This window comes from Tachypleus tridentatus, chromosome 6 (assembly GCF_004210375.1).
Source record: "Tachypleus tridentatus isolate NWPU-2018 chromosome 6, ASM421037v1, whole genome shotgun sequence".
Classification (NCBI taxonomy): Eukaryota; Metazoa; Arthropoda; class Merostomata; order Xiphosura; family Limulidae; genus Tachypleus; species Tachypleus tridentatus.
The window spans coordinates 115002468-115019844 of NC_134830.1; the positions used below are offsets into that span (position 1 = coordinate 115002468).

General features: G+C 31.4%; 1 protein-coding gene across 3 annotated transcripts in view; it reads right to left on the bottom strand.

The window, feature by feature from the left end:
- Positions 1-5411: 5411 nt before the first annotated feature.
- LOC143253365 (multidrug resistance-associated protein 1-like) overlaps positions 5412-17377 on the bottom strand; it is a 59438-nt gene continuing 47472 nt past the window's right edge. For 2 of the 3 annotated variants that reach the window (XM_076507135.1, XM_076507134.1), the window contains 7 exons: positions 16520-16646; positions 16140-16241; positions 12949-13095; positions 11729-11887; positions 9144-9310; positions 6792-6986; positions 5412-5674 (listed from right to left, as the gene is read on the bottom strand). In XM_076507135.1, coding sequence (XP_076363250.1) covers positions 5563-5674; positions 6792-6986; positions 9144-9310; positions 11729-11887; positions 12949-13095; positions 16140-16241; positions 16520-16646 — 1009 coding nt within the window. In that variant the 3' untranslated portion in view covers positions 5412-5562. Of the gene's footprint in view, positions 5675-6791; positions 6987-9143; positions 9422-11728; positions 11888-12948; positions 13096-16139; positions 16242-16519; positions 16647-17377 lie in introns of those variants that run through there. The other variant, XM_076507136.1, reaches the window with a different exon arrangement.

The window sequence follows — 17377 nt, forward strand, 5'->3', positions numbered from 1 at the left end:
TGTTGAAACTGTAGTTACACGAGGAGAATAAATTTAAATTCTCCATAGAATATTCTTCTTTTATTTTTTTTATTTTTTTAAGAGTGACCACTTTATTTGTTGACAAATCCCGAATTTTAGTTATTGGCCCGAACTGGAAAGATGTAATTAGACCCTATGGTAAAACAAAAAGGGGAAGGGCTTCGTAAGTTTCACATAACAGAAGCATACCATTTCAAATATACCTTAAATTTTTAAATGGCCAAATGTTAACAAAATTCTATAAATAACTTTTAGAATCTTGTTTATCATATTCGGTTAAGACGTTTCGGTGAGGGTCTTCTTTAATACAGGTATTCTTTTAGAAATTTCTCATTTAACATTTTTATACTACATTTAGCAACTGAGTTAGTTTATATTAAAACAAATCTGATTGTTTCAGTAAGTCCTATTTCGTTTTCTCTTATTTAAAACTCAAATTACTCTGAATAATTTGCTGAAGAACTGGAAAATCTCCAGATATCAAAGTGTAAAATATTAACCAACAGTCCTTCCAAGCTTTGAAACGTGCTGTAAAACCAAACGGTGCAACAGGCATTTAATTTATTGAATCCAAGTCTTCATTGAAGGTTCAAGACTGTATATCATCACAACTGTGTAAAATGCGAATCATGCTGCAGGATTTAATGGACAATTGCATTGTTTTAGAATTACAGAGCTATTATCACTAGAGATCACAAATTGTGAAGTAAGAGACTAGATGGAAGGCAGCTTTTTTAACACCATCAACTGTCAGCTCTTGGTTTGTTTTGTTTGTTTTTTGAATCTCGCACAAATCTACTCGAGGGCTCTCCGTGCTAGCCGTCCCTAATTTAGCAGTGTAAGACTAGAGGGAAGGCAGCTAGTCATCACCACCCACCTCCAATTCTTGGGCTACTCTTTTACCAACAAATAGTGGGATTGACCGACACATTATAACGCCCCTACGGCTGAAAGGGCGAGCATGTTTGGCGCGACGGGGATGCGAACCCGTGACCCTCATATTACGAGTCGCATGCCTTAACACGCTTGGCCATGCCGGGCCCTATCAGTTCTTGAAATACTCCTTAACAGCATAAAATGAGATTGCTTGTTACATGACAAATAGCGAGCTTAGCCTCCTAAGTACCAGCTCATTACGTGATCTAGATTTATAGTGATCTGTTTCTCCAGATGGTGCCAATGATTAGTGGCAATTGTTAATATCGAAGTTACTAAATTAACTACTCCAAAGAGAGGGCGGGCTCGAGCACTTTTGGACCTAGCAGAGAAGCTGAATAGCCTCCTTCCACTTCTGATGTGTGTATCATTAACTTTTCGTAGTAATCAAATTTAAGGTTTAAGAGTTTAGTTATTGGCGTATTTAACAATCATTTGCGTTTTGGCACTTCACGAGCGACTATGTTTCTCCTCTTTCTGAACATATGAAACTCTAGTCCTATTTTTTTATCTTGTACAATAAAAATACACTCATAGGTATTTTTATTACATCTTTATATTGGATAATTTATTAAAATTAATTTGCACAAAGCAATTTGCTTGCACTTTACAGATTTAGATATTTAATTTCCTGACTTAAATCTTAGACAATATTACTGTTATGCATAAATTATCTTCAATAGTAGATTTGTGACTATACGCTCGCCAGGCGTGGTCAAAATCAGTCTTGCTTGTTACCTTATTGAAAAAAAAAAGAAAAAGATATCGAGGTTTTAAGTTTTTCATTTTTATTTGGGAAAGTTAAAGCGTTATGAAGCAGAAGGGATGAGACACGTGTTTGGTTTGTTTTGAATTTCGCGCAAAGCTACACGAGGGCTATCTGCGCTAGTCGTCCCTAATTTAGCAGTGTAGGACTAGAGAAAAGGCAGCTAGTCATCACCACCCACCGCCAACTTTTGGGCTACCCTTTTACCCACGAATAGTGGGACTGACCGTAACATTATAACGTCCCCACGGCGAGCGTGTTTGGTGTGACGAGGGATTCGAACTCGCGACCCTCGGAATACAAGTCGAGTACCTTAACCATCCGGTCCAAGTCACGTGCTATCAGTTGAAAAAGAAATGTTTCTTCTTTGCCTTTAAGAAATGTCTATTCTTTTTTATTATTAAGAACTACTTCCTTGCACAGCTTTGCATCAGTAATATTTTCTTTCAAACTATCATTCAGCCTACTCTGCAGGTCTCATCTGATTTGAGTATTTCTTTTACACAGTTTGGTTAATCCTTCAATCCAAAATGCTAATAGTAATACCTTCATATCAATGGAAGTCACAATGTGTGGAAACCTTTATAATATTCAAAGATTAAATTCTGATATCTCAGTTGAGGGCGATGTTAAAGTCATCTTTAGTGGGGAGGATATTACACTCATGTCACCTCTATGAACACATTTCTGCTTGACTATCTTTTCAGAAAAGCGAACAAAAAAGAAAAAAGGGGCAAGCGGTATTCCAAGTTAAGATTGAATTAAAGCGAAGTGAGTGGTTATTGAATTATTCCAAACTGTCACTATTTTATAATATCTCCTCGAATCACAATAGTTTTTATAAACATTTTACACAAATTGCTAGCTCTTGAACCGAGTTTAAACTCTCTACATAAATACATAGCTCTAGTAAAGATTCCTCATTCCATACTTATAAATACTAAGACATAATGGCACTTTATAAAAACGAGCGCTTTCTCTGTGGTTGATCATGCTTATTATGATGGCCAAGTGAAGAATGAAGAAGGTATTCATAACTTGTCTCATAAGAACTAGTAAATAATGTATTTTTATATGAATATACTGAAGTAAATTTTTGTGCAGGTTTTCAAATGTAGTGAGTGACACAGTTATAAACCAAATGTATAAAATGATCGGAGAGTTGTGCTAATCACAAACAATTGTTTAATAGCGGTCATACTTGCTTGATCCTGTTTCTGCGCCGTGTCCTCCTGAAGTGCAGTCGTAATTACTTGATTTTACCTTCCTTTGATGTGTATAATGGGAACAATCACTGATAGAAGCTATATAAGGAATTGTAGGATACTGCATTAGGGTTTTGATCTTACCTAACAGTGTTGTGTTACCATTATTCTGTTTCTCATCTTCTTCTGGTGCAGATATGCTCCAACAGTAGTAATAGTTCATCATAATGAACACAGTATCGATAAACACCACAGCATACGTACTCTTAATCGTGAACAAAGGTTTTCTTATTTGCTCACTCGTATTTTCCAGTTTATTTCCAGATACTATTATAACTATTAATTTCGACATCACAGTTTTCATGTTTTGTTTTGTTTTTAAATTTAGCGCAAAGCTATGCGAGGGCTATCTGCGCTAGCCGTATCTAATTTTGCAGTGTAAGACTAGAGGGAAGGCAGCTAGTCATCACCAACCACCACCAACTCTTGGACTACTCTTTTACCAATGAATAGTGGAATTGACTGTCACATTGTAACACTACCACAGCTAAAAGGGTGAGCATGTTTGGCGTGAAGGGGATTCGAACCCGCGACCCTCAGAATACGAGTTAAACGCCCTAACCACTTGGCCATGATGGGCTCAATCTTCATGGTCACAGAAGAAAGGGCAGATAAGTTTTAAATCACACATCCTGAAAACTTTCCTAAAGTCTTTCCACATGGAAATTGTTTTCCAAGATATAATTTAATCAAAGCACAGACACAAGTCCATTGGAGCTGCATCAAGTAAGAGATCTTGATGGGTTATGTGGTCTTGAATGGGGCTGACATAATTCCAGGTTCTTCTCTCACTTTTCCAATTAAAATATCAAGTGGTTTCAATAAGTAGCTGCAAGTTTATAAACTTGTAACTTATGAACTTCAACTTCTTGCTTGTTACCAATAACAAAAGGTAAGAATACCTTCATCATAATGGTTTTTGAACTATTATGTTTATTTTTTGTAATAATGACCACACTCCAGACTGCCCAGAATGTGGTCCAAAAAATCACTGCTGTTACAGAATGATACAAGTTTTCTACCTTCAGTAAAACATCACAAGAACTGGAAGGCACTTGAAGAATGATATGTAAAAGGAAAATGTGTACAAGAGAGTGAGAGACTGCATAAAGCTCTTGGCTATCCGAGTTTTGTCAATGGTTATACTTACAGTCTAAAGTAATTATTTAAGCATAGTAAGAAAAACATATAAATGAACATAAAAAGGCAAATAACAATATACGTCTAAGAGAAAAAAATAAATGATGTGAACAAATAATAAAACTTATTAAATAAATGTAAAGACCTAATAAGAACCATCTAAATAATGTAAACATCTGAAAATTCCTAAGAAAAATAGACTAAAAGACGTGAACTCCTACATGAAAAGACAAAACAATTTAAACATCAACATGAGCAGACTAAACAGATACAAACCATAAGAGAACAGATGACAGAAATCTAAAACTCCTAAAAGAATATTCTAGACAGACTGAACACATTTAATTAAGTATGCATTAAATACAGTATTTTTTGGAAAACCTGCCATGATAATTAGCAAGTGAAGTGGTACCATAATTAAAATTATTCAAGTAGGAAGTAAAAAACAATCCTTGATAACCTTTCACCATCTGTGTCAAAACAAACACTTAGCCAGAAACGTTACTTATAATACATGCTAGAAAGTCCAATAGCAGACAAACATGAATTATGACTTAATTTTACACCATCTACATTCTCTTTCTTAAACATAAGCAGTAAAAAAAGGGAAGAAACCTATACAAATTACAGAAATTGTAGCCACAAAGGAGTAAGAATTGAAGACTGAATGAAAGAAGAACTGTAGTAAGTTTGAAAAAGACCAAGTGCAAATTGCACAACAGTAACAAAAAGTAATTTCAAAAAATTCACAATGTTAAAGTAGTTTACAAACATACATGAAAAACTCGCACAACATTTTCCTTTATACTTACATAAAGATAATTAAGAGCTTGCTACTTAGAGATAATATAACCAATTCAGAACATTTTAATTATATTCACTTTCAATAGGAAGCAGAACCAACTGCTGAAGTGGATTAAATTCCGAGATAATAATTTGCAAGAACTAAAGTTTAATCCTAGCTCACCATGAGTCTATGTCAGTACAAACAATATAAAATGTACTCCAAGTAATGTCAGTTGTTTGTTGTTTTCCCTGAACATACTTTAAGTTTGTGTTACTTTTGTATTTTGTCTTCTTTAAATTAGTAGTACATTATTAATTGAGAATAAAATAATTATCTAAAAATAATAAAACAGAATAAATTCAGTATTTAAGAAATCAACTACTTACTGGTATACCTTACAATGAAACAGATTAGCAAGTCAACAGTCTATACCAGAAATTTAAAACTAATTTGAATACAACAAAAATCATATCAAACTTAAGAAGCAGTAGATAAATACATTACATATATTTAATTCTTTAGACATACAGTATAATGTCTACAAACTAAATAAAATACGTTTTATTTCACACAAAAAAAAACATTTAAATATATGCCAAAGTATTCACAGTTCAAACAGTTAGAAGTTCTTAATGTTTTCTTTCTTCCTACAGAAGTCCTGCATCCTTGGCCATTGAATGGAAAATACTTTTCTCATCTTTTAATAGATTGTTTGGTGAGTCATACTCAACAACCTTTCCTTTGTCTAACACCATAATTCTGGTGAAATACATAAGTAAAAATAAGAGATTAAATTTAAAAACATTTAATATTAACAGCAAAATTTATATAGGTTTATAATTGTGTTTATATACACACTTCATACTCTTTCACAATGAAAATGGTTTATAGCTATCAAACTATGGAGTTTGATTTAATGATTGGGTTTTGTTCAGTGAGATGTCAGTAATTTAAGATGTACACAGTACCACTTTATATTTATTGGATTTGCCACAAAGCTACACGAGAGCTATCTGCTTTAACTATACCTAATGAGAGGGAAGGCAACTAATCAAACACTGTCCACTGTCAACTTTTGAGTTATTGCTGTTAAGATTAAATAGTGAGTTGTGATTATTATTCTTATGATGTGCCCATGTCCCCAAAGTGTGAAGCTCAATCTTTTTTACTCTCCTTTTTCTTATTATAATGGACATAGAATGTATATATGCATCTAGGTATGAGACTAAAGTAATAAATACAATTTGGTATCATCCATTGAATGGAACACAAACAAACATTCACACTTTGGATATTCAATATTCAGACAATTAGGAAAATTACTACTGTATGTGCAACAACCAGTTCTTTATAACAGAGCACAAGTTAAAATAAAGCACTCTCCTCACAACTAGAACACTTAGAACTGTATGTGATGGTTTGATTATATCTTTATTGATTGTATTTGTAAATGTAGTACTGAGAAACTGTAGTTCTTTAAAAAAATTTTAAATAAAGAGTACTGCTTTTAATATATAAAAACAATACAGTTCCTATCAGCACAATCTGAACATTTTTCCCATGCATTACCTCTCAGAAAAATCTTTTAAAGAAAATATTCATATCCATAGGGCATCACTTATACTAGTTGGAAGTAACGACAGACTACTCTTAGATCCACATTTCAATGTAGTAAAGTGTGTCAACAACATATATACAACTTTGAAAAGGTAATATCATGTTTAATGCCTATTTGATATTAACTATTGTATACCTACTAGTAAATATTTTGAAAAACTACCATGCATTACTTTGACACCTCCACTTTCCTTGTCATAAAGAAAGAATCTCAGCAACAATCTGTACTAAAAGATATATTATGGTAACAAAGCCTTACCTGTTGTAATCCATAACAGTGTTGAGTCGATGGGCAATGGTTAATACAGTGCAATTACTGAACTCTTTCCTAATGGTAGCCTGGATTAAGTCATCTGTTTCAAGATCAACAGCAGCAGTGGCCTCATCCAACACTAGAATCTTTGATTTTCTTAATACAGCTCTTGCCAAACAAACCAATTGTCTTTGTCCTGCACTAGATAGTGAAGTGCAAAACTTCAAAATTACCAGTACAATATTAAAGCATTTCAGTTCATATTACATAAACAAATACCACAAAACTGTGTTTCGATTTATCATTGTCTACAAGCCAACTTAAATATTATTTAATTACAACCTCTCTATCACACATAAACATAAATATTCCCAGGCTTCTATTACTAACTATGTTATACTAAACTTACAGATATGAGAAGAATGTCTGTAGGAATATTTAACACATTGCATCAACACTGTATTTCATGTTGTCTGCTTGAAACATGACCCCTAGTAGTAAAGTATTGAACTAATGTGGACTAGGACTCTAAGATGTGAACCAAGTAAAGCCAGATTTCTCAACATCATAAACTATTATAATGAAACATTTGGAATTTATTATTGAATTTGGAGACAACAAAATATACCTGTGTAATTATTTAAACTGTTTTCTCTGTAACATCAATATTTGTTGAAAAAAAAATCAAATATCTAAATAAATCTACTTACTAAATCTGTATTACTTATCATAAACACTGCTAATAAGACAAATAAGTGCAACAAGGAAACATAAGCTGTCTGTACTATGACAATATCAGCTAATTTCTTCAATTTTAGTATGCTCTACTGAGTATCCTAGTCCAACCCACACACATGCAAGAGTTCATATTAAAAACAGAAAAAAACAACTAACAGTAACCACATAAATGGCAAATACAACAAATCTAGTGTTATATATTATAAATTTTATAAAAAATATATTATAAACAATTACAGAGGGTTGGTTGGCTATGTGACATTAAAATGATTTTTAATTTGTAAATCAGCAAGTAATATGACAACCACAGTTGATATAGAGTGGAACTGTATCTATTAGAGTTCCATTTTTGGTTGTTTGGTATTTTATAAGTAGCATGATGCAAGTGATCGTCCTTAAAAAGGGTATGTAATAATCCTTCTGTTGCAAGATTTTCATACACTCAGCTCATAAAGGTATGCTCAGGGCAATGTTTTAAAATTTCAAAGACAGGGATGTTCCTTGTACTTAATGGCAATGGAAGAGAAAATAATATGAATTAAACTGGAGAACCACAATCATTCAGGAAAATACCTGCAACAAGTAGTATTCCTACTACAGTATGTAAAATGCAATGTATTGTAACAGTTGAGTGATGAACACAAATTCATTGGCAAAAAATGTGCAAATGCCTCAGACAGCAATATCTGACAAAATAAAAAAGGAAATCAATCAGAACAAGCAACATAAATATACAAATTGTTTCTATGACCTTCACATATGTCAAACAGCTGGAAAATGGGATGAGTAATCATACTACTACATACATACATATTGGTCAACTCATCAGCACTTATGGGTTTCTGTACAATCAGAGTATTGAAATGTACACAAAGAAATCATATGCTGGAAAGGTTATGGAAAGCCTATAGGAAGTAATGTGGCACTTTTGACATGCCAACCTTACAACAGAGATTTTGCAATAGAAACTACAGGATAAGACTATTGCCAAAATGCTTCAGATAAAGCTATACAGTGTGACTAATTGTGGTAACACAGAGTGTAAAAATGTGGTAAAACTTTCAAAATCATTTTATTATAATGCGTTCAATCTCTGTAGTTTTGTTTTGAAGATGTAATGTAACATAAATGACTTTAGATATAATAAAATATCAAGCCTAATATAAAATGTAGTTAATGCAAAACACATTTGGTATTATTTTTGTTTAATAATTTTATCATTAATTCATCCAATACATGGCATTAGATTTTGTTGTCATGAAGACCAGGCCACTTAAAAATACGTGTACTAGTTAGCTTCAGTGAAATCTAGTGACAATTTTATTTTCAAGACAAGAACAAATGGCCAGATTTTGTGTAATCTGTAACATCTGATGAAAACATTTTACATATACAAAAACTGCAAACATAGAATAAAGAGGCTGGCCACATTTAGGCATAACATACAAAAAAGTATTAATAAGAGTTAAGGAATTTAAAGAAATTCTGTCCAAATGAAAAACCATCAAACAGTGTTATAACTAATGTTTCATTTGATGTGCTTTAAAATTTATATAGTTTTATTACATTCAATTGTTATTTGATAACTAAATCATAACCACATTTTGTTGGAACTTTCACCTGATGTTTTCTCCTCCTTCGGATACCTCGTGATCAAGACAAGAATCTAAACCAGACACAAAGCTTTTCAAATGGGCAAGTTCCAAGGCTCTCCAAATAGCATCATCATCATACTGGCTGAAAGGGTCCAAGTTCATCCTCAGTGTGCCAGTAAACAACACAGGGTCCTAAGGAGTAGCAGTAAGTCTTAACACAAGGCTAAAACCTAGTTATCTTATGTAGTTTGGATTGATGTAACCTTTAATGTCCTGAGTATAACCATTAAGGTTGAATTGCTCCTAAAATATGACAATATTATAGCATTATTGCTGTCACGTTCTCACAAGACATTTTATGTTAAAGGTCTAAACTGAAAAAACAAATACAACATGATAGAATAAAAGCAAAATTCTTTAGTGTATGGCTCATCAACTTAACTGATTTATCTAAGCAAGTATAATGGCATTAAATAACCTTGTCACATCATGGCCAAAATAATTATTTAAATAACATTGGAATTTGGAGGTATAAGTAATAAGCAACACAAAAAAATATCTAACCCAGGGTCTCTACATTTTCTTATTACTCACAGAATACATTAGAATGAAACCAGTTTTGAATTAGAAGCACATTTGTGAATATGGTATCTACAAATGTATATAATCAGCCATGTGGGCTCAGAGTTTTTAATTTCAGTGATGGCATCATATTCTAGTATACATAACAAACTCTATAAATAACAAAAATAAATTAGTACCCATTCTGCTTAAATCACATAAGCTGTGTCATTAATAATACATGATTCTTAGTTTATTATGTTAGCAAGTGCTTTCTTTGTCATATCAATTATCTAGAGCTCAACTGTTTCAGTATATTAAGAAGCAATGTTAAGTATCTTCCCCTTTCACTCAACATCGTTCTAACTAGAAAACAGCCTTTGGTCTAATATGCCAAGTTCTACAGACAATGACATTCATTTTGGATACTACAAAAGTAACATAAAAACTAGAAACTTATGATCAAACTTATGTAAAAATATGATATTTCTTTTGGTAGTCAATACTATACTAAATGTACATAATATTAGTAAACTGCACAATTACAAATCTTGGATCTTCTTAAATACTAGACCACTCCAGTAAAAACAAATGTCCAGTCATAAATATAACAAATTTTATTTCACTGTAATTTGTAACAACTGTTTACTATCTAAAAATAGTGTTGTAACAAGTAAATATATCTGTTAATAATTTGAAAATAGTGTTGTGAGAAATACATTTACATACTACCTATTTTAAAATAGTATTGCAAAATAAGCATACTTGTTTAATACTTAAAAATAGTGTTGTAAAAATACATGAAAAAATTTACTACCTGAAAATAGTGTTGATGAAATAAACATACATGTTTTAAAGGATACACCATTATTCTTGAAATTAGTATTGTTAGAGTTGCACATATAAATGTTCATTGTCTGAAAAGTGTTGTAAGGAATACACATACATGCTACCTATTTTAAAATAGTTGTGAAGATAGATATATTTGTTTATTATCTGAAAATAGTGTTGTTTGGTTTGTTTTGAATTTCATGCAAAGCTACATGAGGGCTATCTGCACAAGCCATCTCTAATTTAGCAGTGTAAGACTAGAGAGAAGGCAGCTTGTCATCACCACCCACTGCCAATCTTTGGGCTACTCTTTTATCAATGGACAGTGAAATTGACTGTCACATTATAATGCCGTCATGGCTAAAAGAACAAGCATGTTTGGTGTGATGGGGATTTGAACCCGCGACCTTTGGATTACGAGTCGAGTGCCTTAACCACTTGGCAAATAGAATTGTAAGGAATACACATATCTATAAACACTCTCAGTAAGTAGTGTTACAATAAATACCTATACACATTTAAAGGATTTTGTTATGATACTGTCTGTATAAATTCATCTGATAAAAACAATTTGTAACTCATCCTTCAACATTTTATTAGTTATGAAAAAATTTCCAAAAATCAAAGTGATGCTTATAATTCTTGTCTGAAAATACTGCAATTTTGTTCAATGTTTAATTACCTTTGAACTTTTTATAATAAAACAAAACTACAAATTATAAATAACACTTTGTTTTAAACAAAATTTTGGATATTTTTAATTTCATACAAAAGGTATAGAATGTGTTATTTGTGCATTGCCAATGGTTCCTGAGACCAGATTTTTAATGTGATAAGTCCAGAAACTCACCTCTAAGCCACTAGGCAGTGTTAGTTCATGCATTTCAAGACAGCTGGTGTGGGTATTAAATTTTTTATTATAATAAAGTAGAGAACAATGTTTCGACCTATTTAGGTCATCTTCAGGTTAACAAAATACATTTTATGAGCATTAATTCATATTAAGCTGAGGCATAGTTTGATTGAGAAAGCCAATATAAAAAGTGATGTGTTCTTCTGATTTTTTGAATAATGAAGAGAATTATATTATTGAAATTCAAAGGTTATGCTAATATGTTACAAAAAACAATGCAGGAAAATTAGAAAAAGATAATAAAAGAATTCTAACTTCTTATTAGAAAACTTACTATTCAAGGATATGCAATTACCATTACTGACCTGAGGAATAATAGTTAATTTTGATCGTAGGTCATATAGACCAATTTTAGAAATGTCTATTCCATCTATGGTGATGCATCCTCCTGCAGCTTCGATGATACGGAAGAGGGATAAGGTAAGGGATGATTTTCCTGCACCTGTTCGTCCTACAATTCCAACCTATTTGTCATCATGAAGCCAAAGAAGTTAAAATTTGCTTTCATAATTCCAAACATATTGATTTCATCTTAACTTCTACAAAGCCATCAGTTATAGCATACATATTCAGCAGTGAAAATATTACAATATTGTAAACAAATATAGCATGTTTAATAATAATATAAAAAGAAGAACATGAGTTATAAGATAGCAAACTCATACCAGTATGCCTTTCTTAAATTATGCAAAATGTTTGTTTTGTAATGGCCAAAATTTCCTGGAGCCTGTTTGAGTTACATAATAAAATATTTCATCCTAGAAATATAATTCACCTTGGCAGCTCACCTGGTTTTTATTAATTATAAAAGTCAAACGAATTGAACTTTGTTTGTTGTCGAATGACACCTTTGCCCATACAGTTAATGTGCTTAATACGTTTTTATTTTATTCATGTTCATGTGTAATTGGATAAAAGCCGAGTCAACAGTTGTGAACAACTTCTGAAAAACGTATATGCTTCTCAAATCAGTTAATCTACATACTTGAAATAGTTAAGTGTCTGTTGAGAAAAACAGGCCTAACAGTAAAACCTTTAACCTTAGAGTTTTATGAGAGACAAAAATATATGCAAAAATTCTGATAAAAGAGCAACTGATACAAAACTCACTTTATTTATATTAACTTAAATTTGTTTTTAATCAACAGATGTCACCCTTCTAAATTATCAATGTGGAATTGATGCAAAATATCTGATAACCAATAAAAAACATACACAAATTTTACTTCTAGTAGTATTGTTGAGTTTGTTTTACTCAAATATTAATATCCACAAGGTGTGATTTGAAGGCAAGAGCTGGTTAACTATATTATATACTGATATTTATTTTAATAGTATGAATACACTTTCAAATAAATAGTTGTCTTTAAAACAATTAAGATAAATTAATGACTAAAGAAAAATATGTTAAGTGCCTATTAACATACTCAGTAAAACAATAAATTACTAAATTAAGCAAAAAACAAAATAATTAAGTGATAGGTAGAATAACACTGAACCACAAGTACAAGTGTCCCATTTTTACCATTTCTCCAGCATTAATTTCACAGGAAATGCCCCGCAACACTAGATCCAAACCTTCTCGATATCGTGTGGTGTAGTTATCAAACACAACATTGCCATAATCTGGCCATGGCTTATTTGGTTTATTGGACTCACAATGCCAAGCAGCCTGTTAAATATAAAGGTTATTTTGTGGTAAAATTATCATATACACATATAAAACAATTTTTGTGTGAATACACCTCCCCCAAGAAAACTACACTTTAATTCTGTAAGATTCAATCTCACTAACAAACAATTAACAACTGCTGAAAAAGAATAACAGAACATTGATGCACAGTGTACTTGGGTATAAGATTAACTCTTACTAACCTGATATAATAGAGCTTTATACACAGGAAGGAGTGTTATCACCATCAATTCCCATATCTCATAATTTGCAGCTAACATAAATGGCAGTCAAACTTTGAATCAACAGTAAATTTGTACAATAATAGTTAAAAAAATCTTTCTATTCTTACATTTTCTAACAAAACTAACATTTTTGTCAATAATAGGCATTCAGAATATTAGATTAAGATCAGACTATAAAGACCATGGGTCATTATTATGTATGGTTGTTTCAGAATTTTCCCACAACGATATGTGACTGGCTGTCTGTTCATAGAAATGCCTAATTAAAACTGTCAGACTGAAATAGCAGTTCTTAACTGCCAGTTCACAGAGATTTCTGCTGGTCTACTAGAAAGCTGAAAGAAAATAAATGTTTTACAATATTGTTAATCAAATATATTGCTTTACAATGTGTTTTGAAGTTCTTTAAAAATTTGTCCTTTTTTGTACAAGCTGGTACATACAATTTTGAAAACAGAATTAGTTGGTTCTTAGAAAAAGTTGGAAGCCACTGGCGTTTACAGCTAACTCTTGTCTGACTGAATAGTGGAATACCACTATTACTCTTATAGCAAACCTATAACCACAAAGAGCAAAGATGTTTTGTGACAATGGGCTGCAACCCATGAGCCCCAAGATTCAGTCAGAGTCAAGGGATGCTGACCACAAGGTCATGCTCATCCCACCATGTCTTGACAGCAAACATGGTGAAACTATGTCTATTAACATTCTTTAAAAAGAAGGAAGTAGAAACATCATTTATACCAAGACATTAACAAAAGAAAAATGTATCTAATTTGTTCATTAAAAAATGTAAATTTACTTTTTTGTGTGACTGCAAGTTGAGTAAATCACTTTGTTTTCAGCCTGACTAGACTAGTTGTGACCAGACAGAAATGACTTAATAAAGTTTCCAAATCATATTCTTTGGAAAAGTAGAAATAAAAATTAAATTTTCCCATATGAAGTGAGTCTATTTGATCCATCTTCGAAATGTGAAACAGTACATAACCCTGAATGTACTAGACGAGTCTTCAAGAAATCTGACAAAATTTTCCTTAATGTTATATGTCTGTTGTAAGTTTAAAAGAAATTAAAAAACTAATTCTATTAAAGATTTGTCTGTAAATTTATGAAGCCTTTAGTCATGCAGGCTTAGAGAAAGGCAATTTTCACATTAAGAATAAAAATTACTCTCCATTTTACAGTTTTCATATTTCACTTGCATAACCTTTAAAGCCTTCAAAATGAATAATGAAATATTATTTTTGGCAAAACTTTATATTTTGTTCTTTATTTTCTCAACTCTAACATGAAAAACATCAATAATGCCATTTTTTCTAGAATGATTGTAGATTGCAACAAACAATTATAATTATTTATTTCAATAGCCTCAGGTTCAAACCTACTTTTTTTAATTTTATGGTTTTATTACTGTACTTTGGATCTTCTTCCTGCATGAGAAGCAGTAAATCCAAGTGAGATTATTCCAGTACCACTTAGAGAAAACAAATGATCAAATTACAGTAAGGCAGCAGTTGCAAAAGCTTTTTCTAGCTTCTTCATCAAATTAAGTTTTGTGTAAATCTGATTACATAATGTAGGAAGTTTCAAATTTTTACTTGTTAGTTACTTTTGTAGAATAATGTACATAACAATAAATAAAGGAAAGGTAGCATTTTCTTTAGGTGCCAAGGTTATTTGCACTAACCTTACTATTTCCCAATTATGTTGGTTCTCCAAAAGTAATTCATTTAGCTTTCAAATGTGCACTTTTGAACACAAAAAATATACCAAGCACTAAAATACAATGCTTTCAAATTACTGTAATTTATCTGGCTTTCTAATTAAGAAAGAAATAGGTTAAAAATTTCATTATATCTCAGAGCAAGAAATGTACTCAACACACATAAAGATTTACTTGTGAACTACCATATATCTTTGACCACCTATACTAAATGAACAAACTTAAGATTCCTGAGTAAAAAAATTGCTTGAAATCTTAAAGAATTGTAAGAGTTTCCTTCTGGTGGGTTTAAAAAATCTATTGATATCTAAAATAAATCAGCAAGATAGGAAGTTCAACTTCTATATTCTTTCTTGTCAGCATGGAATTTGTATTTCTAATTAGTTAGGCTCTATAGACAGTGTACCTTGAAGATATAAAGTCTAAAGAAATCAGAGGGCAAAAAAGTGAAAACAGAGAAATTTATAAATATTTTATCTTGAAAGTAAGAAATTGAAACGTAGATAATAGCAAAATGTAAATTTTAAACTATGTTTTGATTCCAAGTTTATTAACATGTCATTGATAATAAAATTGTTTAATTAAATTCTGAATGTAATTCTGTAAAAAAATATGATTGAAAGAGATAATTAGGTTTTATGTTCCTTTATGTTAATTCTTAAAGTATTACATTCATTAAGAAGAACTTCATAGACACCATGATGACTTGTTTTTCCCTTTAATTGTTTTTAGAGAGTATTAGTTGTATTAAGTGACAATCAAACTAAAAACACCACAATACACCAATTGAATGAGCTTTTCCAGGCAAGTGAAATTTGTATGAAATAATATGAGTCACAGAACTGGTTATAAGATGATGGGTTTAATCTACAAGTATTAAACTAACCTTGCTGTTTAAAATCACTTTTAAGATAACTCACATTTTGGGTACTGGACTGCAATATTTGTAGAAAGTTTTATACTACTTCCATAAGACTACAATGGGAAGTGACGTTTGTAATACTTCTTAGTCATAAAAAATTAACAGACTCACACCTACAGTATAATAATTGTAGATGTGAACCAAAGTTTACCTCTGTAGGAACTGCTGTATATTCCAAGCACCTTTCCACAGACACAATATTGGTTTCTACATTAGAGCTGGCTAGTACAAGCATGTTCAAATTGGCAGTCACCTTAACAGAGAGAAATAAATGCCCTTATAGACTTCTTCTCACATTCACAATGAAACAAAAAATGTGTAAAGAATGATTACTGTAGTTGAAAAACTTTCATGAAGAACACAGCTGTTACTTAACAAGTTTATATCAAGTCTTACTTAACTGAAATGTTGTGGTTGAAGTGTTAAATTTTACAGTAATGTCAAAAAGTAATATTGTTAAACAGCATAGACCATATACAAGTTTACAAATTTAATGGTCGTTCAGTTAGAGATTAAAATACAATTACTTACTGTTAAAGCATAACTGATAGACAAGCCTGCAAGCCCAGGACTTATTGTACCTTTAGTGAGAACTGCAAATAAGGCAGAAAAAAACACGATGCAATAGCCAAGGAACTCCAGACGAATGGCTAACCATCTGAAATGTTGTAAAATGCAATATAAATATTGTGGAGAAAAGAAAAAAAACAAATTTAAGTAAGGTGTGAAATATATCTCATTGTTCACACTTGTCACTCAAACTAATTGCTAAGTTACTTACTTATTAAAAATGCTGGTAGGTACTCCTCTTTATTTTATGTATCCATACAATTAAAGCTCATCTGCTTTATGGTTCTTGTATCTCCACAATCTGTTCTCAAGAATTTAATGTTTGAGTTCAGTGTTATCACTGAAACATGCACCACAAGTTTTAAAATACTTCTAGAATTTCTTACTTTCAACTTAAATAAGCATAAACCTTAAATAAATGAAAACTCAACTTTAAACAAGTATAAAGAGAGAAATTAAATAAAGCAATTAGAAAATAGGGTTATTTACACCTTAAGACTACACAGTGATCTTTCCTTAACTAACTATCTATTCATTATACATAACTAATTCTCACTTTAATTCCTTGTCACGTTTTTGTGAATGAATTCAAAAAATGTTAGTTTTTTCATTTTGTTTTTTGATAGCCTATTGTAATACTTATGAATAAATTTGGGCAAATCATTAAAAATATAGCAAGAAATGGTTTGTTATGAATATTGCACAAAGCTACACAAAAGCTATCTGTGCTAGCTATCCTTAATTTAGCAGTGAAAGACTAGAGGAGACACAACTAGTCATCCTCACCTACTATCAAGTTTTGGGCTTCTCTTTTACCAA